The 24250-nt window shown below is 46.7% G+C and overlaps 1 protein-coding gene across 1 annotated transcript in view; it reads right to left on the minus strand.

The window, feature by feature from the left end:
• The window catches only part of RNF43 (ring finger protein 43), a gene marked incomplete at its 5' end in the record, with an annotated part of 59492 nt that overhangs the window by 13257 nt on the left and 21985 nt on the right, over positions 1–24250 (minus strand). Inside the window, one exon of the mRNA XM_081219179.1 lies at positions 2104–2226. Within this exon, the coding sequence (XP_081075305.1) occupies positions 2104–2226 (123 nt within the window). The remainder of the gene's footprint in view (positions 1–2103; positions 2227–24250) is intronic.

A 24250-nucleotide genomic window follows, 5' to 3' on the forward strand; every position in this document is an offset into this window, starting at 1 on the left:
GCCTGTGGGAAGTCTAAAATATTGGAAGTGGCCCAAAGATCCACATTACTACCTTCCCAGACCTCCTTTGGGCCAGGGGATCCCAGGTAGGAGCTACTTGGTCAGGTCAAAGGATGAGAGAGCCGAGGGATGCCTTGGACCTGACCCGCGGGAGAGCTTGGGGCCAGAGCAGTTCCGCAGAGTGATGGCGGGGGGAAGACGGGCGAGGGGAAGCAGGGTGAGTGTGGGGCAGGGGGCGGGGGGTGGGCACGGGAAGCTCAGGCAGTGACCTCAGAAAGAAAAAAGGTCACAGGGCAGCAGCCAAGGTGCTTCTTCCGAACTCCTAACGGGTTTTTGATTTTGTGTTTCATTTAGCTCAGGGACTATTTGGCACTTGACGTACACTATTTCCATCCTCACGATGATCACTGGGGTAGGAAATAAAAGTCCCATTTTATGGTAGTGGAAACAAAGGCCCAACAAGGTTAATTAAGTACCTCAAAGAGCACTGACCACATGTTCCTTGTCACCCAGTGTCTGTTCACATGGCTCATTTCTCCTACAGCAGAGTGGTCCTCTAGGGGCGAGAAGAAAACCTCCTAGGTGGACACATCCCGGCGGGTTGCCAAGTGCCCACACGCATGTGAAATCACACGCTGCTTCAGAGGCACAGCAGAGCTCTCAGAACTCGTCCTCCTCCATCTGTCTGTCTCCCTCCCCTCTCTCTAACTCACACTCACCTACCTAACACTGGGCACTCATCTACCAAATGAATAAATGAATGACATTTGCCCATATTTTGTCAAGCAATGGAAATGAAATAGTCAGAGGTAGGGTAGCCTCAGCCTAACAAAATGCTGCTGCCAGTAGGACACTTACAGTCCTGCAGAGACACCACACCCTCCAGCTCCTCAGGTGTGTCCTGGACGCCATCTCCCACCTCCCCAAGGCCCCTTCTGCATCAGCACCAGGCTGGGAGAATATCTTCCCCTATCTGTGGGCACCACATTCCGAGTCCTGCCCGAGTCCCTGCCCCCTGGGGAATCACGTAAGAACCCAGGCTGTTTCCTTGAGACTCATGGCCCAGGAAACAGCCCTCGGGAGGATCACGAATCCCCTGGGCCAGAGTTCAAGGAGCAGGCGCGTAGGGCGGGACTGTCACCCTCCTCTCTCACCACCCCTGGGAGCAGGACCCCCTCCCCCAAGTCTGCCTGACCGTGCCACCCACAATCTAACTACACTCTGGCTTGGGTCACCACGAGACTCTTTTCACGTATGTTCAGTTTTTCAGGCCAGGATGGGAGGTCACAGAGCACAGAGGTTAAAAGCTCAGGTTTGAGACGTGGACGAGGCTCCATTCACATCTCACCTTTGCTCCTTCCTGTCTCTGTCAGCCTGGCCAGTTACTTAAGGTTTCTGATCCTCATGTGTCTTATATGTCAAATAGAGAATAACAGTGTCTAGTCTTCCTGACTGTTGTGAAAAGTAAATGAGAATTAATATATAAGAAGTATCTATCCCATGTCCCACCTGGCACGTGATAAGCACAAAGAAAATAGTAACTAACGTGAAAGCGGGGGTCACGAATGCACGTGTTTCCAGGCTCGAGGAGGTAGGAGGCCAGTGGGGAGCACGGCAAACCAGAAAGCCCGTGACAGTGGCAAGGCGGCAGTTGCTGCCAGCTCCAGCCAAAGGTGCCCCGAGGAAGTGTGGGGCTGCCGGTTCGCAATCTCGGAGGAAGAGTGTTTGAATGGCTTCTGTTTCCACTCTTCTGGCACAGTGCTCAGTGAACATTTCTGAAAGATGGAAAAGCCCTCCAGCTGACTCCCTCTTTGCTCTGATGCTAGGCAGGGGAAGGGGTGTAGGAATTTCCAGGTGATGGGGAAAGAGCTAGCATGGGGCACGTGCTCTAGATGACAGCCAAAACGTTCTGCTGGCACATGGTTGGTGGGGAGAGGACAGTGGCCTGAATTTCCACGTCTCTCAGACCAGTCATGGGTTATAAAAACCTGAATTGAACACATCACTCTCAGGAAACAAGCAGACAAAGAGCACAGGACCTCTCACAGTCCAGAGCTGGGCGCGCAGAGGTTCAGGGTGTGCGGGGGTCAAGTGCGAATCTACCTTGCTGGCCAGTGACAGGCAGGGGCGGGGGGCCCGCTGGGGGCTCTCCAGCTTGACAATGCTGATGAATCCAGGCTCCAGATTGTCGTCGTCACTGGCGTTGCACAGGTACAGGGGGTGGGACTGCAGAGAGAGAGAGAGACAGGTTAGGGGGCTCTAGGGAGCAGAAGGCACAGCTGGGAGAGCCAAGCACGTCCCCACTGGTCTCACAGGTACCTGGCGGGTCTCCTGGTGCCACGAAAGAGGGGGCCTTCTTATCAGATGGCCTCATGGTGAGCTAGGAGCCACCAGCTGTCATTTCAGGGGCGCCAGGGCCAAGGACACATGGAGGTGGGGGCAGATAGGAGCAAGGGGTGTGTAAATGAAGAGCCTGCTGCAAAGCCGCTCCAACAATCCTCAAGCCCTGCTTTTCCAAACTGGTCAGCTGCAAAGGGCTCTTCTCCTGGCCCCAGCCTCTCTCACCTCCTAATTCTGCTCCCCAAATCCCAGGCTGCGAGCCTGTATCAGTGCCTTCAGAATCCTGCCTTCCCTCCTTGCTCCCCCAGGGCAATGCTGGGTGCTGCTGGAACCTCCTGTCTCCTCGGCAGCTGTGGCCACGGAGATTCCCATCTCTCCTGTGGCTTGGGTCTTCTCACTTGGTGCCATCTTGCTCCTCTCAGCATCCCCCTTTGCTTATCCTGGGATTAAGCAGGGTGCTGATAGGGAGAAGAACTATTTTGGGATGAGGCTTGGCTAAGAGTTAAGCCTTGAATAGCACAATTCCTAGGAGTTGGTCCTGTCCTCAGGAATGATGCGGCCTGCTCAGCCCACCTGCTCTGAGGGTGTGGCAGGTCCAGTCCGAAACCGTGAGCCTCTAGCCCGGCTGGTGCTGAGCAACGACTAAGGGGAAGTGGGCCTTAGACATGCTAACAGAGACCAAAGGGCCCCTCATCAAAGGGATGAGACTGCCTTTCTATACACACCCTTCTCCTTCAGGGTGATCCTAATACCCCCTTGAATCTAATTTTCCTAGAGTACTGTGACAAAGGATAATCCTATGGGCCAGGGGTTCCCACATGGTGGAAACCCAGTGTATTCTGGCAAGAAAGGGAACTTCCTACTAGGGAGCTGCCCACGATTCCCTGGCTACTGCTGTTAGACTAAAGGACTTCCAGAAAGAACCATCAGAGGAACCAGAGAGAATTTTGAAGTTATGAAGATGTTTATGAACATGATAATGTCAGTGATGGACTTAAAAGCACAGTCAGGGCTTCCCTGGTGGCGCAGTGGTTAAGAATCCGCCTGCCAATGCAGGGGACACGGGTTCGAGCCCTGGTCCGGGAAGATCCCACGTGCCGTGGAACAACGAAGCCCACGTGCCACAACTACTGAAGCCCGCACCTAGAGCCCGTGCCCTGCAACAAAAGAAGCCACCTCAATGAGAAGCCCACGCACCGCAACGAGAAGCCCGCACACCACAACGAAGAGTAGCCCCCGCTCTCTGCAACTAGAGAAAGCCCGCGCACAGCAACGAAGACCCAACGCAGCCAAAAAAATAAAATAACTAAAAGCACAGTCACTTTTTGAAAGCACTTTCAGCCTATTTCCTCTCACTGTATCACTGCAGTCCCTTGAACATAGTAGGTTCTCAATACATATGCACTACCTCACTTTGAGTTGTATCCTTGTGAATAAAAATCTTTGGGCAGGGGGTGATGAGATGGGAGGGGTGTCCATTCTTGCTCCCAGAAATTAAGGACTATTAGTCTGGTGGTGATCGAGGTTCAGTGTGGGAGAAAGGTTCTATATCCCCCTAACCCCCAGAAATGGGCTGGGGCGTGAGGTTGGGGGCTCTAGTGAAGCTGTAGCCCCCACCTCAACAAGCTCCATGAGTCTGTCCGTCTGCCCATCCATTTCTTCATTCTACCAACACTGACGGCCCTCTTGGCGCCAGGCACTGTTCAATGCAACAAGGAGTCAACAATGAATACGACGGGCTCCTTGCCTTTAAAGAAGCTCAGAAGACAAGCGTGCAAACACTGTGCATTGTGATGTTACGATGCAGGTTCATTCAAGGGCCTCGGGGAGGGCCTGAGGAGGGGGACCAACAATCCCATGCAGGAGGGCAGAGTGACCTCTGTGCTTCCTTGGGGACTAAATAGGTATGTGCTCACCCAGTGGACCCGCAACCAGGGGGAAGGGTACGTTCCTGGCAGAGGAAGCAGCCTGTGCTGAGGGTTGGGAGGGGCAGTTAGGTCCGGCATGAAAGGTCGGCAAGAGCAGGGACCACGGATCTGTGCTTGAGAAGGACCTCCCTGGTGACTTCAGAGGACAGGCCGGTGTGGTGAGAAGTCAGGAGTCCGCTGCTCCAGCAGAACAAAAGATGGGAGACCTCCCTTCAGGAGCAGCCACAGAAGTCCACGGCTTTGCTCGCTCCCACACCCTACCCGTGGTCCAGCTTTCTCAAGATAACTCCAAGGTGCCTCTCACTGACCAGAGGGTCAATGGAGACAGGGGAGAGTCACTCTGGAGAAGAGTAGTCTTTAGAGAAGGATTTTCAAATACTTAACCACCACGCTGCCCCCAGGCCTTCGCGGGGGGAACCAACGTGTGCTGTACTGTAGTGCCACGTGGTAGGATGCTGAGACAGAGGGGGAAAAACAGACTTCCGTGGTCCTGAACTAACTACTATGGAAGAGGAAGAGGAGGAAATGAACCATTAGTAAATGCCTTTGGCATGCCAGAGCCTGTAGATGTTATCTCATTATGAGGTAGGTGTGCTCATCCCCACTTAAAGAAGAGGAAGAAGCTTGAGGCTCAGAGAAAGTAAGGCCACACAAGATTAGAACCCAGCTCTGACTCCACCCTCTGGAGTTATGCAACTCCAAATGAAACACATGGCAAACCCACCACTGTCCATGCTAATGCTGATGATGACGATGCGAGTGTACGTTTATAGGGTAAATATGGTGGGCCAGTGGGTGTTCTAAGCGCTTTTGTGTATTACCTCTTTTTATCCTCATAACAACCCTATAATTGTCTCCATTTTAAAAAAGAGGAGGGCTTCCCTGGTGGCGCAGTGGTTGAGAGTCCGCCTGCCGATGCAGGGGACACGGGTTCGTGCCCCGGCCCGGGAAGATCCCACATGCCGCGGAGCGGCTGGGCCCGTGAGCCATGGCTGCTGAGCCTGCGCGTCCGGAGCCTGTGCTCCGCAACGGGAGAGGCCGCAGCAGTGAGAGGCCCGCGTACCGCCAAAAAAAAAAAAAAAAAAAAAGAGGAAACTGAGGCACTGAACAGTTAAGTAACATGCCCAGGATTACAGAGCTGAGAGCGGATCAGAGGAAATGGAAAGATGTAGGATAAAATAAAAATTAAGAACAATCTCCATTTGACTTTGAAAACATACCTTCCCCCAATTCATAACCAAGAAAATCTGTCTTCCTAATTATACATTCCTAAAGCATACAGGCCCAAACAAAAGTCCCCGAAATATTGGTGGTACCCTCCAGGAATGTCTTAGGCCCTCTTCTCTTTTCACTTTCCATGGTCCCCCGGGTGACCCCAGCCAATCCCATGGCTTTGGTTTCCATGTAGAGCTGGTTAATTACATATGTGCAGCCCAGACCTCTCTTGAGTTCCAGACCCCAGGAGGGGCCTGGATGTTTCTGCCTGAAGAACCTTAAATGAGACATCTCAAACTCAGCATGTTCAAAATTGAACTAATCATTTTATCCCTCAAAACTGTTCCTCCAGTGTTCCCTGTTTGAGGGACTGGAACCACCATCCACCTATTACCCAAGTCAGATGTTATCTCCTTCCTCTCCTCTGATCTCCTTCACGCCCTACCACGACCACCAACAACCAATCACCAAATTCTAACAATTCTATCTCCTAAACATTTCTCTTATTTGTCCTCTCTCTGCCATTCCCACCACGGCTACTCTGACACAGGCCACCGTCATTGCTATCCAAATTTAGTGAAATAACCGCTTAACTAGGGTCAACTCACTCCCCAGCCTCCCCCTGCCCCCAGTTCCCTATACTGAAGCCAGAGTGGTCAAAGATGCTAATTTGGGCGTGTCACTCTTCCTCTCTAAGCACTGAAAAGGTTCCTCATAGCTCTTAGAGTGAAGTCTGCACTTTTAAACACAGCTTAAAAGACCCTGCCTGCTCCAGTGCCTTCATGGCCCACCTCACGGCTTACCGCCCCTGTCAATACCTCTTCCCCCAGCAACCCACGCTCCAGAAAGACCTTGTTTCATGTCCCCAAACACTTTGGTGCTTGCTGCTCTGTCAGGGTGGGTTGGAGGCCCTCATCTGGGCCACCCTTAGTACACTGTATTTCCCCAGTCCTATACTCACCCCAGCGTGTTCCAGTTGTCTGTGTACATCCCTCCCTCTCTCCCCCAGCCTTGACAGACCTCCACTGCCCCTCCAGTGCCTGCTACATAGGTTTTAAAATTAAATATTGAATGTCTACAACCAAATACCTATAAAGGCAGCACAGTGCACACCAAATCCTGACAACCGTGGCTTTGGGAGAGGAATTACAGAGGAAATGGTGAAGAGACTTTGGTGTTTTGCTTTGAGTACTTTGATCATAGGCTAATATGTGGAGATATTAACTTGAGTTTCATTTTGTGCTGCTGTGGAAGACTAAAAAAGAATGACAGCTATTTATACATTGTTCCTGTCTTTTCCCTCCTCCCGTCTGGAGAGGCTCGCCTTCTATTTCCTTGCCTCAGGGGCATTGGCCAAAAGCAAATGTTGCTAAAGACCTATCTTCCTGACTTCCATGAAAGACTGAACTCATTGAGGAAATGTGAGTGTCCTGAAGGCAGAAAGGAGAGGCAGCTTGGGGGTGGGGGGTGGGGAGCGGCACAGGTGGTCAGAATCCCTGGAATCTTGAGGGTGGGGGGGAGGAGCCTGGAGATGTGCCAAGTTGTCGGAAGCTACAGCCCATGCCCCAAAAGGGATGGACCCCAGGAGGCTGGACCCTAGCAAAGATGCTGTGCCTACCTGGATTGTGCTCGGACAATGGGCATATTTGTGGGGACCAGTGTGAACAAGTATCAGAGATGTCCCTTAGGTATTTCAGTTTGGCTGCTCTATGAGGGGAGTTCCCATGAAAACAAATTTCCATTGACCTAGTGGGATAGGACCTTGAAGTCAGGTTTAATTCAATCAAAAAAAATAATAAAGTACCATGGTATTTCTTGTATAGTCATATTTGTGGCATGAAAATCATGCTCACTACACTTCTGTATGGTTTCTTTTCCAATGAGAGTTTCTCAAGTACGTATTCTCAGATTAAAAGCAACAGCCAAGAAAAGGCCATTGAACCAGGGTGCCGTTCATTACCTAGCAAGGCAGTGTTCGTCTCCCTGGGATGCAACACAGGGGTTATCTTTGCCCCCTCCTCCAGGGAGTTCTCAGCTTGAAAGAGGGCTCCTGAGAAGAAAACAGATCTGAATGCATCTGCCTCCTTGGGATGCAAGGTGCCCTAATAACAAAGATGCAAACATGATTTCTACATCGGCCACCCGTGCTCTCAGTGACCCTAGGAGAGGGCCAAGAGAAATGGGCTTGCAGGATGCGGGGTGGGTGTGGCTGGGGAGCGTTCCTGGAAAGTTGGTGAGCGTAAGGATTATATTCCTAAAAGGCCAGGAGATGCGACACCGCGTTCCCGATGCTGCTATGAGAAGCAGGTTAGGAGGACTTGCTCATCGTGTCCGGGCCACTCTGGCTGAGAACTCTGCTTTGCACACACGTTTTACACACCTGTGTAAAGGCGCAGGTCTTTATGGCGTGTGCTGTATTTCACGCTCTCGTGTCTGTTCTCTAGGTCCCTGTCCTCCTCCTGAAACTTGTCTGTTCGGATTTTTCCCTTCCCTCCCCAAACAGACCTTACGTACACTTTCTGACTCCATCAAATGATCAAATGCCCTGTGTGACCTGGGGCAGGTGGTTACTTAGCTTTTCTGAGCCTCATACACCTCATCTTCAGAATGGGATAAAAAAGTGCCTCCTGACTGTCATGAAGACTGGATATAAATGGCCATAAGCGCCTAGCCCAGAGCCCGACACTCAGTAGATACTCATTAAAATGGTAGTCGTTTTTTATTATTGCATCTGCAATGGTAAAATCCCTCCTTATTCCTGGAAGGGACAAAGCCCTTTCTGACTACTTCTCCCTTGGCAGTCGTCACAGCGCCTCTGAATGCCAGTGTTCCACAAGGCACGGTCTGGGACAGCTCATTATCCACGGTCACTTCCCTCCTGGGCTCAGCCCTCCAAACCCCACTGAACAAGCTCTTCCAGTTCTCAACCTGCCTCCTTCCCATGAGGGAGGCCATGTGATCTCACTACCTCCTCACAAAGGGCATTCCAGGGCTCAACTGAGCCCCGAACTTAACGCTGGTCTTCTTTTATCCGTGGCGTCTCCTGCTCTTGGGGTGTGCGCATTTGCAAGCAATTTGTTTCTGTCTCCCGTTTCCCAGCCCAGCTCTGCCGCAGTAATCTCTCACTTCTCTGATTCCACTTACAGACCTTCACCCAGGCCTTGGACAGGTAACTTTACTGCCTGCTACAATTTTGCTTTTGTAATCAGGAACATTGGCCAGGCATCAAAGGCACCTTCTGCCCATTTCCTCTTTTCAGATTTTATAATCCGCCTCTCCTGTGCAACCTCCACTACCTGAACTTGGAACTACCTGACTTTTATCTCAGGCAGCAGGACACACCAGCTTCATAAGGTCAAGCTCCTGTAGCTGGGGGGTTGGGAAAAGCAGACAGGCCTGGAGTCGCTGCTCCTGGCTCCCAGTACCAGAACAGTCTCCGAGGTCCAGTTTGGCCATCTTGCCCTTTAGTTAAAGAGGTCGATGCTCACATCTACAGGTTAGATCCTAATGGCAATTGTTTAGGCTTTGGAATTGTTTAGGATTTGGAAGCTTCTAGACCTCATTCCCATCCATACCTTAGCCTGCATCTCTACCTCTTTGGGATGGCTGAGTTTCTTAATCAATTAAGTTGGGAGGCTGGGGGGTTGTCAAGAGAAGTTTCCCTTTATCGATTTTGTTAAAATGCTTTTACAAGGAAAATGTATTCCTGCTTAACTGTGTAATTTTTTTAAGGTACAAAAGAAAATACTGTTGGTGGGATGAGAGAAGCATAACCCTGATGGAAAGGGATTCGCAAGAGAGAGGATGGATGACGGAGGCCTCCAGGATTTCTAACTTGATCCGGAAAAGCTTCCTGGGGGCAGGGGCACTGGTGAGCAAGAGGGCTGTTAACAGAAGAACTGAAAGGACCCGCCAGCTTCCAACAGGAGGCAGGGCCACCGTCCAAGTGGAGGAGCTGAGCCCACCAAGGGTCCAGTCAGGGGGCTGTGCGTGCTGTAGGCCCTTAGTATTTGGTGAAAGAATGGATAAGACTCAACTTGCACCCAACTGTCATACAGTTTATAAAAGAGACGTGAACTGCTAAGAGCTGGGCTTGGTCCAGACCTGTAAAGGGACCTTTAAAGCTTGCTTTACACAGATGAGGAATGCGAGCCTCACCTTACAGACGGCCCACGGTTACATACGGAGGCACGCAAAGGAAGCTGAGTTCTAAATTCAATCCCAGCTCCCTGACTACTCCACCACGCCACCTCCAGGTCTACGTGTCGGGAAGTATTCCGTGTGGTGCAGCAAACATCAGCCGAGTACGACAATGCCTGAACAGAAGGCTTCAGGAGGGCCTACGTTTCTAGAATTTTCAAACTTGAATCAGCCTTAGCAACAAGACAGGAGCCAAGTCTGTCTGCTCCTTCTCCCTCTGGGCCTAGGCTCTCTCTGCCCAGCATCCTCAGCTTCCTTCCTCTCCCCTAGGGCTTAGCTCATCTCTTCTAGCCACAGCAAGGCAGCCAGACCCAGACACTGCTCAGAGGTGCTTTCCCAGTGAATAGTCCCTGTTTGTCTAGGACAAGAAAGGTGTGTCCTAAAATTAGAGGTCACAGAAGCTCAGACCCAGATAATGGACATTCAACTAGACTGCCATCTCCCTCACTGTCTGCTCCCCACATTAGAGCCTCCATTCTTCAAGTTAAAAATTCACCTCTGCTTGTCTCAGATCGTGTCCAGGCTCCATGATGGAACCGGGGCCTCTTTACCCTATGATAGGGCCGTGGTGGGGCTTTCCTGACCGCACACTCTGCCTGGCGTCTTTGTAAGGGTGGGTCACAGGGTCATAAGCAGAGCCACAAGCAGGAAGAAGAAAGGGTGGAGAAAGAAGAGAAAGCTAACCATCTGAGCTGTTTTTGAAATAAAGTGATATCAGAGAAGAAACCTTATTTGGCAGTAACCAGAGAGAGAGAGAAGGAGATAAATGACAACTACCCAACTATCTTTTGTCCACCAGCTTCCCATATAGAAACAGGTTTCGCCCTGACTCAGTCCAGAATGACCTCTACTTACAGGGGCACCAAGAAGCTACTCATGAAGTTAGGAGCAAAGGAGAGGGAGGAGCCCGTCAAATACCATTTTAGTTACGTCAGCACACTTTGGAAGGAAGGCTGTGGAACAGAATGCCAAGGCTCCGAGGCCCACAAACATCAAGACCTTAGAAGACACGCCAGTCATGTGGTTTGGACGCTTTCCCTCCGCCAGGTGAGGCATTTACCTTGCCTCAAACTGCTAGGAATCCTACCAAGAGGTCCTGAAATGTCAGTTGAGTTCTGCACTCCGTTAGTGACCACTGTTGTGGGAGATTCTGACGCCCGCCCTGACCCCCGTCCTACTGGAGGCACCACTTCTGAGGCCTCCCATTTAGCCGGGTCTCGTTCAAAGAGGCCTCTGCAGAAAGGCTGAGGTCTTCACACAGGTGGCAGCAACGAGAGGGCTAATACCTGCCCCTCACACGTCCAGGGCAAGGGTCTAAGGAGGCTCTGGACAGGGCCCTTCCCAGGCATGGCCTCCACTCTTACCACAGTGAGAGAGTTCACTGAACTCTCACATTTAACCCAATGTGCTGTTTGCAAACAGCCTTGACACAGTTTGCTTTCTTATTTTGTTATTCTTGTTCTAGCCAAACTCATGCCAGAGATGGTAGGAATTTAGAAACCTGCTGGAAGCAGGGACTGTTTGTTTTTAAGTAATTATTTAGGTTCAGATTTTAATGCTGAAAAGGCCAAAGACTAAAACCAGACAGTCCTTGTGAAAAAGACCAGAGAAATGAAACTTGAGGAAATCAGATTATTCATTTAAATATGCCAGAGGTGTATCAGGACTATCAGCAGAGCTACTCAAGCATTGCTAAGTTTGGTGATTTCAGTGCAAGAGTGTGAAATGGCTACATTAACCTGGTTGTTTCACACACACATTCCAGGTCTTTCTGGCCTAGTCTCCTGCTCAGAGGTTGTAGGGATTTCAAGTTGCCCTGCAAATTCTGCTCCATACTGCTGTCTTCCACGACTGGCTTAGAAGCCCTTGGAGGGCAGATACTGTATCCAAATGGGCCAGTGCAACCAAATCAATGCCCAGGTTGTAACTGTCACATTGGGAGCGGGGATGGGGTGAAGCTATAGAGTTTGCTTGGCTAATCACAATCCCCAGCTCCTGGGCAGTAACATACTATTCCATTTACATTGCAAAATGGAAAAAAATATGGAGCATGGGCCTGTGCTTCAATACAGAAACAACGGAGGAAATACAGGGATAGCTGCACTTAGAAATTACATCAGGAGGAGGAGGACAAAATGATTCAAGCCGCAGCCAACACAGATGCCCAGAGTGTCTCCTCAAAAGCCACTGGGGTTTGAGATCAGGCCAAGGAGGCTTCTGTTCAGAAGAGGCAACTGTCAGGGGAGGCTTGTGCTGGAGACAGCCCAAGGGCTCCAGCCTGACTGCTGACAGCCCTTTGACCACAGGTCTGAACCCCTGTCCATGGGGTGGCCCTGGGGAAGAGGCCTGCTTTGGGGGCGCTGTTTAATGATTTGCCAGCAAAGAACAAGGCAAACAGACTGCTGGCAGCTGCCTGGATGCAACAGGAGAGTAGATTTTTATTCCCACCCATGGTGCAGCCTTCTAGGCAGGGGATAAAAGAAAAAGTAAGAGTTAGTGTTGTGAGAACCTAGGAGGTACTACCATTTTGGGCTCAGCATTTCGCTGGGTCTCTATGGATGGTGCCCGGATATCTTGGCATTTGTGCCATTGCTATTTCCATCCTCTGAATACTTTAGTAATTCCTAATAGCAGCAACTCTTGAGCTCCTAGGAACTAAAAAGTAAGACATCGAAGCGGCCTCCCATGGCAGAGTTCTAGGCATTAAAGAGAATGAGACCAGAAAAACACTGTCTTTGCTCTTAAGAAATCTTTTACAGGAAGTGTATAAGATGGGAAGCTAGTTTGGTTCGCTGCTATATTCCTTTTACTTTCTCTTCCTATGAACCTTTCCCCTATCTCCTTGGCTCTACAGAGAGAAAAGTGGCACCTCCCTTTCCCCTGTGAGCCAGAGACTCCAAGATCTAAGTCCTACAGCTCCCCACCCCTTTTTGCCCTTGACCTCCCAGCCCAGCCCAAACTGGCTCCTTGGCTAATCCTCTCACCAGGCTTCAGTCCCCCAAATTAAACGCTTTCCCCCATATAGTCTCCTAAAGTGATATATTCAAAAGCCTTAAATGACACTTACCTTTTACAGTTAGTTGTTGCAGTGTTCCACTGTGACCCACTCTCTTACCCATTTCCTTCAGGAGAACGCCTGGTTCTTAACAGATGTTCAACAAAACACTAGTCCTTTCCTCCTTCCTGTAAAGTAGATCCTGAGCTCCTTCAAGTCAGGGACTAGGTATTATTCATCCCTTAGTACATGGTAGATGTTAAGAAAAATATGCATGTTGAATTATCTGTTTTAATAAACAGATCTGAGATAAATAAGTTTGGTGGTTGCCTTGTTATTTGATCAGGATATGAATATTTTCAGATTTCTGCTTTCTCTTCAGAAACCTGTATATTCCCTATAAGTTGTAAAGTCAGCTTTATAGTATTTTGACCTCTTAGCAAGGGAGAGGTCTCTTCCTTCCCTTTTACATGATGCCTAAATCTTCTCCACAACCCTGAACAAAACTCACTTATTTTAGGAGGAACTTCCTACTTAATAACCCATCCCCAGATACTCTTATTTATTGTCTTTCCTCGGTATCAATGCGCAAAGTCGAGCGTAATCCTTAACACATTTCCCTGCCAAAAAAAAAAAAAAAAGAGGAATAGCTCCTGCTCTCAAGAGACTAGAATCTAACAGTAGATCTACAGTCACGCATACACCCTCTCATGTAAAACAGTCCTAAGACCATCTGAGAAACAAGACACGGGGAGTGCAAATTCACAGAGCACAGCACATACATACTAGGAGAACATGGAACGAACAGGTAGACTAACTTACTCTTGCTGTGTCGCTTTGGAAGTGCTCTCTTGTCAATGTGGGTCCTTAGTCTATCTCCTAGATCTGATGGGGAGCTCCTTCAGGGCAGGAGCCATTTAGATACTATTAAAACAATTTTATTTATTTATCATCCCTATAGAATTGACTCAAAGAAAGTCTTGCTCCACACTGGCTTTAGGCCATAGTGTTGGCTGAGTGTCTCAGGTGAACTTCAGTCCCTACCAAGATGTTATGAGGACTTGGACCAGTGATCTGCACGGAACAATTCAGAGTTGATTTACTCCCAACAGTATTCCATGCTTTTTCTGAGTGCGTTCTTTTAACTTACCTTTAGTGGAATGAGCGATGAATTATATTTCTTTTCTCCATTCTTTATACCCTAAGAAGTTGATGTGGGGCTTCCCTGGTGGCACAGTGGTTGAGAGTCCGCCTGCCGATTCAGGGCACACGGGTTCGTGCCCCGGTCCGGGAAGATCCCACATGCCGCGGAGCGGCTGGGCCCGTGGGCCATGGCCGCTGAGCCTGCGCGTCCGGAGCCTGTGCTCCGCAACGGGAGAGGCCACAGCAGTGAGAGGCCCGCGTACCGCAAAAAAAAAAAAAAAAAAAAAAAAAAAAAAGTTGATGTGTTTGAAGCCCAGAATTTAAAGACTTCAGTTGAGGGGCCATTTGACATCATCCCCTTGCTTTTGTTTCAGGTTCCCGGCAGCCTGATCAGCTCGCCAGACTACCCTGCCCTGAGCAGAATGTAGGGAGGCTACCTCACACCAAATATGACTGTATGCTCAAATATTCCAAACATCCCTTGACTTATTCTTTGTGAACTATGAGTTCTTTGTTACTTCCTAATTGCCCAAACCCCTTTCTTTTTCTTGCTAAGCACAGATGGTAAGAGATACCAAAAGATAATCAAAGTGCTGATAACTGGAAGAGGAATCTTCTCAGTTACCAAGTTAGTCCTGCTGAACAGAAGTTCCTGTTTGCGTTTGTCAGGAGATTCAGGGAGGTGCCATCATCAGACTTAGTGGGTGAGGGAAGTACTTAAGAGAGTTAGGGAGAGGAGCCAAATTCCTGGGTTGAGAGTTCACAGGGCAATGAGCAATCGGTAGCAGCACTTTTGATTTGTACACTGTTATCAAGGTACAAGGCAACACTACCCTTTGTCCTTTTTATTTTTACTCTGCTAGTGGAACCCTTCACCCTAAATTAAGACTATTATTCAGCTTTGATGTTGCAGTTTATATTAGCAAAGTGCTTTATAAGCCTTCATTAGCTATTTTATTCTCCTTTATTAGTACCACCCATATCACAAATTAGGTTGAAGAAACAACGCAATGCATATTGGGCTTGCAACCAGGAATCCTGAATTCTGGGTGTGGATTTCATGTACTAAATATAATGAAAGGAGACTGGATGGATCACAGGAAGAATCACAGAGTCAAAGAACAGAAGCACCAAAATTACAAGAGCCTCCTTGGGAACTAAACCTCCAATGATTCAGCGCAAGACTTGAAATGTTTTACTTTATTTTGCTAGCACAAAAATTGAGAGCTTTCACTAGCTTAAATTAAAAATGTGACTAGCAAACACATTTTTAATAGACAGTTCTCTTGATTTCCTGATTTCCTCCATTACAGAGTTAAAAGCAGGGAGGAAAAAAAAAAAAAAAAAGGACATACCTGAACTTAATGGTGCCAGTTGTTTCCTAAGAAAAGGGACTGAGGCTGAAGGAAGACAAATATTCCTAATTCCTTCTGATTTGTTGAATACCCATTCTTGACACCCTCCTCACCTGCGGTTCATGACATAATGCTACTTCTCTGACTGTCCCTCATCTGTTGCCTCTTTCTTTTTCTTCTCTTCTTCCTCTCATTTAAATATAGAGACATATTCTCTGATTTCTATTATCTCTCTCTGGTATTCTTATCACCCCAATATCTTCGATGATAATTCCCAAATTTGTCTCCAAAGTCAAATTCTCCTGCACTTCGAAAGGCCTATTGGACATTATTTCTTTGTCATCTTATGGTACCTCAAACTCAAATATTGCAAACCTACAGACCATCTTCGCCCTCTACTCTACCCTAAACCAATAAGCCCTCTTACCTTACCCATTTTTGTTAATGGGGACATCATTTTCCTAGAGATCTAGCCTGAACATCTCAGAGTCATTATGATTCCTCCTCCCCATATCCAATCACTTAAACTCCTATTTGGAAACCAACCTTCCCTATGTCTCTGGAGTCTGAACAAGTACAATAGGCTTCTAACTGGTCTCCACTCTCTCACTGTTCTAAATCTCTGTATATCTCTGCAAGAACAATCTCCTAAAGATAGCACTGACCATATCACTGTCCTGTTCAAATACCATAATGACTCTCCACTGCCTTCTGAATTAAACTCAAACTCAGCCTATCAAATCAGGGCTTTAGAATCAGACAACTTGGTTTCTTCACATTTCAACTACCGTCAGGTACAAGACGTGTGTGACTTTGAAGGGTGGCCTAACCTCTTGAGTCTTGGTTTCCTTATGGGTAAAAAAAATGAGGGTACCACTACCCACCCAAGAAAATCACCGTACAGATTAAATGAAATAAATGCAGTTAAGGTACCAGCCATTCCTGCATATAGTAGGCCCTCAAAAAGTACTAATTCCTTTCTCTTCCCCTCTCCCTTTTCAGCTTTATCTCCATTACCCTCCTAAATGTACTATACTACTTGTCCAACCAAATTGTATTACTCACTATTCTCTTACATTCTCCTGGAATGCCTCTTACTCCTATCCTGTCACTTTAAAACATCCTACTTATCTTTCTAGGACAAGTTTATATGCCACCTCTTTCATGAAGAATCTCTTCTTCAACTGAAATGTCCCAATCAACTTGTTTGTATTTATTGTAAGGCACTTTTCATCTTCTGCTTTATATTCTCATCTACTACACTGAGGTCAAGGGGTTTCTTTATATCCCACGTAACCCAGTGCCCTAACATAACAGGCAATCAATAAATGTGTATTGAATTATTACTTGAGCTTGAGCTTTTGGTCTCCCGAGACTCCATTCATTTGTGATTCATACTTCACACTGAGAACTCTTTAGAAACAATCTCTGGCGGGATATCAGAATTCCAAACAACTTTAACAGAGAAGCTGAGTCAGTCTAGGATTAAGTTCAGTCCTAGTTCAGCCAACAGGAATTGTCTGGACCCTGTTCCTGCTTGAGATATCATAATTTGGCAAACTGTGTGAGCCATAGGGGCTCATTTGAATACATTTAAATGAAAACATACATTTGTCTTTGGAAGAGGCAAGCAAAAATGTGTGATACCTATAAAAAGCAAACACTATTAGGTTGACAATGACAATCGTTCCACTGGTTTAGAAAGGAGTCCCAAAGAGCCATTTGGCTTCATAGGTTTCAAATGTGGCTCAGCTAAGAGATAACTATACCTTACTCTGGCTTTCATCCAGTCCATTTCCTCTTGGCTCAGTTAGTAAATAGGTAATTCTAAAACATCAGCCACTATGGGGTGGCTGGAACATAAGGTGGCTTCATGGTGCCATATAATGTGGCACCAAGTTTCTGAATCACTAACCACAGGTGCATCAGCTCTTCCCCTCACCGCCTCCCCATAAAAAAACCACCTTGTCTGATATTGCTGTTGACACAGTGACTACACTGAGGTACTGGGCACTTTCCTTTGCTTCTTCTTAGTGTCTGTTCAGGTGGGTACCTCTGGGCAGATGCCTATAAATGAGTTCTTACACTGCAGGGGTCATCGGGCACCCAGTCATCGGGCCACGCTTTTGCCTTTAGGTAGGCTTACCTCAGAAAGTAGCAGTATATCTAATTGCTAAGCCCACACCTACCCAAAACACTTCAGACGCTTAACCCCCTTCCTAGCCAAATACCTAACTAGCGGAGTTGCTGTCTGTCACTAAGTTTATTCTTAGCCTGGACATTATCAAGCCTGTTTCTGGAGCCATCTTTCTCCCTAAAATATAACAACTGCTACAATTTCCCCCAAAACCCTTTATAACAGGGAAGAGCAATAGCTCCCCAATGTTCCTTGTCAAGATACAGAGAGTCACGCGATGTCACTATCGAGTAGGAGGCTAGATGGGGACTCATGGAGATTTTCCCCATGGGCACTTCAGAATGGGCCTGAAATATGGCCTCTTAGTTGGCACGTATTTGTAAACACCTATCTCCCCCCCAAAATTGTGTTAGGTCCTTCCCAGGAGTCACAGTTTTATTGGGGGGATAAAACACACATATACACAAACTAAATGGTGGTACAAAATGATCTGTTATCAAATGTCACATGGTGTGGTACAGCCAATAGGTCCTGTGGGCTTTGTGGAGGAGACAGATCTTAAGCCAGCCCTTCGAATAGGAGAAAAATAACTACGTAAGTAAAATAAGCAGGATCTGGTCCATTGGCATCTGTCAAATGGATTTGGGGAACTTCCCAGCTACAGCCTTGAGAAAAATACAAGGGTCCAAGTGAGAGGAAAAGTAGGGTTCTTGAACAGTTTTTCTCAAGTCTTCAAGGTACATGACTTGCATGACTAAAAAACAGATCTGCAGAGATAGTTTGGATAGCTGAGGTAGGGTGTACCTGTGAAGGCCACTGAATGACAAGATAGGAGTTAGACCTTTTTGGCCATCTGTGAAAAAGGAATCATCCTAAACTCTGAAGCAAGGGGAGCTCATGATCAAAACAGTATTCTAAGCAGAACAATATAGTATCAGAGTAAAAACTACAGTGGAATGAAAGGAAAACTGGGGGGTAGGAAAACCAATACGAGAGCTGCTCCAGTAACCTATTACTGGCATGATGAGAGCGTGAACTCTGGTGGTAACAGAGGCAAAAGGCAAAGGGGTGAATCACAGAAATTATGAAGGAAGTGTTGAAAGCACTCGCTGACAGATTGAACTATAGGGATGAAGGAGTTAAAGTTTCTAAACCTGGAGAACTGGGGGGAAATGTTGCATCAACCAAAAGAGGAATATAGGAAAAAGATGTTAATTTTGAGCAGGGAAAGTTTAATTCAGTCTTGGGAAGGCCGAATTCGAGATGAACATGTAAACCCTATAGGCAATTTGAAATAAGAATTGGAGTTTGAGTCAAAAGACAGGGCTGGAGCTACAGATTTGCCAAACACTGTTTATATCTTCAGATATAGTACTATTGATGTAACACATGAAATGTTAAGTTTAATGAATGAAAATACTTAAGGTTAAAATGGCTGCATAAATGAATCCTATTAAAAGTAGAGTTTGTGGCTGTTGGTTCACTTGAGCAGGTCCCACTACAACAAATCCAGAAGGGAAGGTGCTGTGCAGGCTGCTACACTAGAGTGAAACTCGAATCACTTAGCTTCTAAAGTGATCTAATGTACAACCTAAGGGGTTCTGTAGTTCAGGGAAGTGGAAGGAAGAAAAATGAGAATTCCTAAAGGCAAGGCAACCTTGGAACCTTCTCTTTGAGGATGACACAGAAACTAATCAGAAGCATTGGTTTTATTCTCCTTATGTCATACTATTAGTTCTGTAGCCCAGCTAATAGGTTTTCCAAAAGCGAGCTCCCACCTGCTACCGGCTACCTGCTACCGGCTACCTGTTGCTTAAAAGAGTTGGTAAGCCATTTGCCAGGTGCCTGTAGGTAGATGACCTAGCCTTCTGGCCACTTAATCTCTGCAAGTAGGACAAAATCTCTTGTACCTAACTGTCTACTTTCAGACAGTAAAGCCTCAGTCACTTCAACACAAGTTGGATGCTCTGGCCCTGTGAAGATGGTCGGTGCCTGTTAAAGTCATCATGGTTATAAAGTAGGCAGTGACCTCAAGCACTGGATCTCAAAATGTGGTCCCAAAGACCCAGCAACATCAACATCACCTGGGAATTTGTTAAAAATGCAAATATTCAGGGCTCACCTCAGTCACACTGTATCAGAAACTCTGGGGAGAGAGCCCAGCCATCTGTGTCTTAGGAAGCTTTCTAGAACTGATTCTGATACACATTAACATTTGTGAACCACTGATCTAGAGGGACCAGAATAATGGTAGGCAGCTTCCTTACTAACAGGTACAAGGAAAGGAATGAGGGTGGGGAGCCGGAATTTAAGACCAATCATTTCCCAAAAGACAGGCTGTATTCAGGTGGAAGAGCAGGGCTTCCTCTATTATTCTCCATCATATTAAACCTGTAAACGACCTCACAATGAACCAAGGCATTGAATTGAGTGGATCAGGTAGCATGCCTCAAAGCTGCCTTGTATCATCAGCACCTGATAAATTCTGCACTTCTACAATTCTGCTGTATAAATGTGATTTAACACATCCTTTCAAATAACCACTATGTTTACCATGAACAAATAACAATGCTGAGCAATTGGTAAAAAAAACAACTTGATTTTGTTTGCTCTAGTGCCTCTCTTCTTCTAAAGGATTTCTTGGGGCTTCCCTGGTGGCACAGTGGTGGAGAATCTGCCTGCCAATGCAGGGGACACGGGTTCGAGCCCTGGTCTGGGAGGATCCCACATGCCGCGGAGCAACTAGGCCCGTGAGCCACAACGACTGAGCCTGCGCGTCTGGAGCCTGTGCTCCTCAACAAGAGAGGCCGTGACAGTGAGAGGCCCGCGCACCGCGACGAAGAGTGGCCCCCGCTCACCACAACTAGAGAAAGCCCTCGCACAGAAACGAAGACCCAACACAGCCAAAATAAATAAATAAAGGATTTCATTTCTTTCTTTAAGATTGAGCTGCTTTTTTCTATGAAGTATGGGAAAGTACTGTCATCCTAGGTAAAAGAAAGGATTTACTGGAGTTCATCCTCAGCAGACTGGTCAGTCAGAAGCAGAACACAGGATGGAGTTCAAGCCTGCACATCCTCAAGCCATGCCTTCTTTTTTATTTTATCCATGCTCTTCCAAAGCTACATTCAGAATCAGCACAGAAAACTTGGATGGTAGGACGGAGGCAAACCCTAAATCCAAAATATGAAAAGGGGATGAAAAGGTGACCCAGAAAGCTGAGCAAAATGGAAAATGAAACAAAGAAAATAAGAGGCGTGAGATCAGAGCTTTCTAACAAGTCATGAGGACCCCAGTCAAGTTAATTATATAAGCTCCCCCCACCCCTCAAAACCCCTTTTTTTTCCTGGAAGAATGTCTTACGGCTCTATCATTTTCCTTCAGTTGAAGGAAGTGGGGCAAGTGTTAAGATATTGCTTTGTAAGGAAAAGAATCTAGCTGCTTTATACTTAGGATTCTGGTGTAAGGGGCATAACCTGGGGCTTTGATGCTCACCTTGATTATGGTGAGTATAGGATTTTATTTCACTTGTTTATTTAAAACTACAGCCTAATCTAAATTTTGCTCCAGTGCTATGTGGAACAAACCACTTCAGCAATAGTAGCCTTCAAACTAATCTGAACAACTTAAAATATATTCATCAATAAAGGGTCCTCTGCAATTAAGATGCTTGGAATAAGTTGTGCTTGGTTTTCCTGCACCATCTTCTGGTAATTCTAAAAGAGACTTACTGATTTCATTCACCAAACACCTACAACACTCAGTATGTGCCTAGCAAAATTAGCAATTCAATGAAAAAGCCAAAAGACAATGGATGAGAAACATGAAGGAAAAGAGGTCAATTTTTTAAAAGTCACTGAAAAAAGTTTTCTCACAGAATTGGAAAAGAGTTTCCCTGATCAGCCTCATCCACACTGCTGTGAACTCCAGTAGAAACTCAGTGTACACCATGTTTGGCACTTATAAATGTTCACGGTGGTACTTATCTCTAGTATATGCCTGGTATTATCTTAAAAGTCTCAATTAGTAAGTACCTTGAGGGCAGGAATGTTTGTAATCTTTACGTTCCTTTGGGCTCAGCATTGTGTCTTGCACTTAGGGTCTAGTAATACTGAATAACTTTAAAGCTAGTTGGAGGCCTGAGGTACCCTGAGGACCAATCTTAAAATCAATTTGGAGTAAAGGGACAACAAAAAGGTGAATGGTTAGGTTGTAAAGCTTTCAAAACATGAATGTGGGTAAGAAAATTGAGCTGAAAAATGAAATTCCCGATCCCAGGTGATATAATTCCTTCCCCACTATTTATTCCTGGTCAAGGTTTGTTGGGTTTTCTTCTCTTTTTTTTTTTTTTCCTTCCAGCATCTTCCAGGTGCAGAACAAAAGGAAATGAATGATTTAGTTATTGCTCCAATGCTGAAAGTTTGAAAGGCAGTCATTGGAGCAGGTTCCACTGTCCATCCTGGTGTGGCTTAGGCCTCGGTGGCTGTGCACAGAGCACCGTGGCTCCAGTGGCCCCAGTGGGGGCCAGTGCTGGACGCCTGGCTGCTAAGCAAGAGAGATGAAAGGCTTCTTCTAATTTAATAACTGACGGCCTCTCAGTGCCGTTTGAACTGTTTACAGACTGAGTTAACGATTACAGGCAATGTGTGTCTTGGCTAGGTGCCCGAATTTGTTACCCACCCATCAGATATTATCAAAGAGCCCTTCCATGCCTGGTTGGAGTCCTTCCAAATCACCTCACAGAGATGCCGACACAAAAGCAGGAGTGTTCAGAATGTGCTCTCTCTCCTGAGGCCAGAGCAAGAAAGTTAAGAGTATCAGACATGAATTAGGTGCTGAGGGGGCTGAGTTTCCAGGAGTGCTCAGGACTGGGAAAGGGTCAAGGTCAGCTCTGGGGCCAGGAGAAACAGATTCTTTTCTAAGCAGTTTAGGAGATGTACAGCTGACAGCTAGAGGATAATGGTGTAGGGAAACAAGGCCTTGAGATGAAGCAGAAATCTGCACTACCACACGATACAGAAGCCTCAGAGACAGAAGATCTGTAAGGCTGGATTTATTATTATGGGGTAGCACACAGAGGAGGGAGGACAGTATATTGTTTTTTTCTGAGAGCAATGTACAACTTGAAAAAGAACGTCACCTAGAGACTCAGATAGAATGAGAGACTTCAAAAATGATAGTAAATAAACTTAGGGGGACCTAAGGGTGACCCTCTTTATTAGGGTGACTCCCAAGAGACTGGCGTCTGTTTGAACATTATCAAAATGTTTTCACACAAGTACGTATGAGTTTCAATATGAGTATTAATCATGATATACAATGGGAAACCAGCTAGCTTATGATAACCAATAACGCCAGAAAAGCTTTTTAGGGTCAGCATATATTAAAGAGCAGTCAAACCAGGGAACATCGAGTCTAATTATTATTTATTATATGTTAACTTATGGACTCCAAAGGAAGAGAGTGGAAGTTTTGACTACTTCTTTTTTTTTTGGTCATAAATAAATTTATTTATTTTTGGCTGCGTTGGGTCTTCGTTGCTGTGTGCGGGCTTTCTCTAGTTGCGGTGCGTGGGCTTCTCATTGCGGTGGCTTCTCTTGTTGCGGAGCACAGGCTCTAGGCACATGGGCCTCCGTGGTTGTGGCACGTGGGCTCAGTAGTTGTGGCTCGCTGGCTCTAGAGCACAGGCTCAGTAGTTGTGGTGCACGGGCTTAGTTGCTCTGTGGCATATGGGATCTTCCCAGACCAGGGCTCGAACCTGTGTCTCCTGCATTGGCAGGCAGATTCTTAACCACTGCTCCACCAGGGAAGCCCCTTGACTATTTCTTTCTTTTTTTTTAAATTAATTAATTTATTTATGGCTGTGTTGGGTCTTCATTGCTGCGTGAGGGCTTTCTCTAGTTGCGGTGAGCAGGGGCTACTCTTCGTTGAGGTGCGTAGGCTTCTTATTGCGGTGGCTTCTCTTGTTGCGGAGCACAGGCTCTAGGCGCACGGGCTTCAGTAGTTGTGGCACGTGGGCTCAGTAGTTGTGGTTTGCAGGCTCTAGGGCACAGGCTCAGTAGTTGTGGCACACGGGCTTAGTTGCTCCGCAGCACGTGGGATCTTCCCGGACCAGGGCCTGAACCCATGTCCCCTGCATTGGCAGGCGGATTCTTAACCACTGCGCCACCAGGGAAGTCCCTGTTTCTTTATTAAGTTCCTGTTGGCCTCTGAATACATTTGAAAGTAGAATAAATGGCAACTAAGACCTAGAAGTCTAAAGCCAATATATGATAGCTGCCCATTCACTCCAAAACTATTATCATTATTACAACTCTCTCAAAGAGGAATACCTGTCTTCAAAATCTAAGGAGGGGTTATATGGTTTTTTATTTCCTACTTGGTCTGACACTGAGGGAACAGACATCATAAAACCTATCACAAAATGGTCTCACAAGAAAATTTGGGGACAGTGGATGCAATTCGTGCTCTTTTATCCATGTATAATATTATAACAATATTATACACACATATATATATACATATATATATATATATATATATGAAATCATTATTACATTGTGTTTCCTTGAATTCCTCTGCTGCTTCTGTTGGCTATGGCTGTTTTCTTCTCCTGTCCTAACTTGCTGGCAATGTTGCTATTATGGAGCAACGGGTGACCCACCCTGTGTAGTGGAGGACAGGCCTTCATGTTCAAAGACTATTCTTCAGACTACCTACCTTGAGGTGGAGATAAACTTGACATTACTATTTTGATTACAGTGTAGGTCAGGAAACTGACTGATTTGATTTTTGAGATTCATTGTAATGTTTTACATTTTCTACAAGACCACAACCCATGTGCATTTACTGGCACTGTGCCTTGAATAGAAACACAGTTGGATATTGTTGGGTTGCTCCTACCTACTGGGGACACCCTTCTCTCCTAGGGAAAGAC

Source organism: Mesoplodon bidens (assembly GCF_964165515.1).
Source record: "Mesoplodon bidens genome assembly, chromosome: 19".
NCBI lineage: Eukaryota > Metazoa > Chordata > Mammalia > Artiodactyla > Ziphiidae > Mesoplodon > Mesoplodon bidens.